Genomic DNA, 1937 nt, shown 5'->3' on the forward strand with positions numbered 1-1937 from the left:
AGCAGTAATTGAGGTAGATGGTGAATATGCTCCGGAATAATCATTTAAAGATGTTTTTGTTACATGTTGTTATTGTTTTTGCTGAATAAAATTTGTTGTAAAAAAGCTGCAATAATTATGCACCAACCCAATATATTATATATATATATATATACATATATTAATATATATATATATATATATATATCTTATATAAATATATAATGTGGTGTATCATTACATGAATATAATATGGTGTATCTTATATATATATTATATGGCACTCTATTGGTTATGATGACAAAGGATTATTTTATAATTTTTATGCTGTGTAGCTTCAGGTTTGATACACTTTGTTTTTAATAATAAGCTGGTGTAGTTATAATGGACATATACATATGTTAATGTTTCTCTCCTGCTATTTATCTATTAATTCCCAGGCAATGTTTAAGTTTTTTGTGCTGCTGATAATGCCAAATTGAGTAGTCCTGCCCAAGTGTTGAAACCATGATGATATCTGTTAGGTAGCTGATGATGGGAATGTATGTTTGATATGCTTGTTGTCTGTGAATCTTTTATATCTTCAGATCATGTTATTCTGAGTTGTCCTTCATTCTCGTAAGAGACTGAACTTGTTAAAAGATGGCTCAGAAGTTTGATGCCTCAATAATTGCTTCTGTCAATGAAACATAAAAATCTGTCCCCAACACTTTATACCTCCAACCCACTCCATCAGCATCATTCTGACTGGATACATTGACAGTAAACCTATAAACCTATTGCCCTATGAACCAACTGCCTCATCTATTATTTGAACCAGAAATGAAACTTTTACTTACGTCAACATTACAACGGAGAGCAAGAACTCTTCGACCATCTGCCAGACATTGTGAATATTGTTTCTGCTGTTCAACACGTTCTTGTGGCGTTACAGACTGTTCTACCACTAGTACTATGTTAGCCCACTGGTGTTGAGGTTGCAGAGGTGTAGAGGTCATGGAGAAGCAGAGGTCACAGTAGAGCAAAGGTCACAGTGATGTAAAGGTCGCAGTGACGCAGAGGAGAGAAATAAAGAAACAAATGTCAACAATAGGTAAAACATATTCTGAGTAAGAAACACACACATACACACATATATAGACATACACACATAGACACACACACACACACACACACATATACATAGACACACAATCCACATAAACATGCCCACATACACACAAACATGCATACACATAAGTATATATACACACATGCATAACCACATACACACACACTTACACATATACACAAATCAAACATACACACATACATAGACACACATACTTACATACACAAGCATAGGCACATACACACACACACACACACACACACACATTCTTTTACTTGTTTCTGTCATTTTGACTGGACATGCTGGAGCACTGCCTTTAGTCGAACAAATCAACTCCAGAACTTATTCTTTATAAGCCTAGTACTTATTCTATTGTCTCTTTTGCTGAACTGCTAAATTACGGGAACGTAAACACACCAACATTGGTTGACAAGCGATGGTGGGGGGAAAAAAATAGACACACAAATACATACATACAGACATACATACACACACATATATATATATATATACATACATATATATATATATATTGTGAATATTGTGAAAAGAACGCATTAACCATTAGGCTAATTACATACATATATATAAATATATGTTTTAATCCAAAATGGAGATGAACTCCATTTTTCTATGTGATAGGCTTGAAGAATTGTTGAAGTATTCCTTAGCATGAAACCAATGGTAGCCCTAATACATAAATAAAGAATCTTTATCTACCAATGCGGTGTTGAACACTCAACCTCATTGTTTGATATTTACATACATACATACATACATACATACATACATACATACATACATACATACATACATACACACACACACATACATACATACATACATA

General features: G+C 33.4%; 1 protein-coding gene across 1 annotated transcript in view; it reads right to left on the reverse strand.

Moving 5' to 3' along the window:
• The window catches only part of LOC106873499 (transient receptor potential cation channel subfamily V member 5), a 45579-nt gene that overhangs the window by 1049 nt on the left and 42593 nt on the right, over window positions 1–1937 (reverse strand). The window contains exon 14 of the mRNA XM_052975686.1: window positions 819–944. Within this exon, the coding sequence (XP_052831646.1) occupies window positions 819–944 (126 nt within the window). The remainder of the gene's footprint in view (window positions 1–818; window positions 945–1937) is intronic.

This window comes from Octopus bimaculoides, chromosome 22 (genome assembly GCF_001194135.2).
Source record: "Octopus bimaculoides isolate UCB-OBI-ISO-001 chromosome 22, ASM119413v2, whole genome shotgun sequence".
Taxonomy (NCBI): Eukaryota; Metazoa; Mollusca; class Cephalopoda; order Octopoda; family Octopodidae; genus Octopus; species Octopus bimaculoides.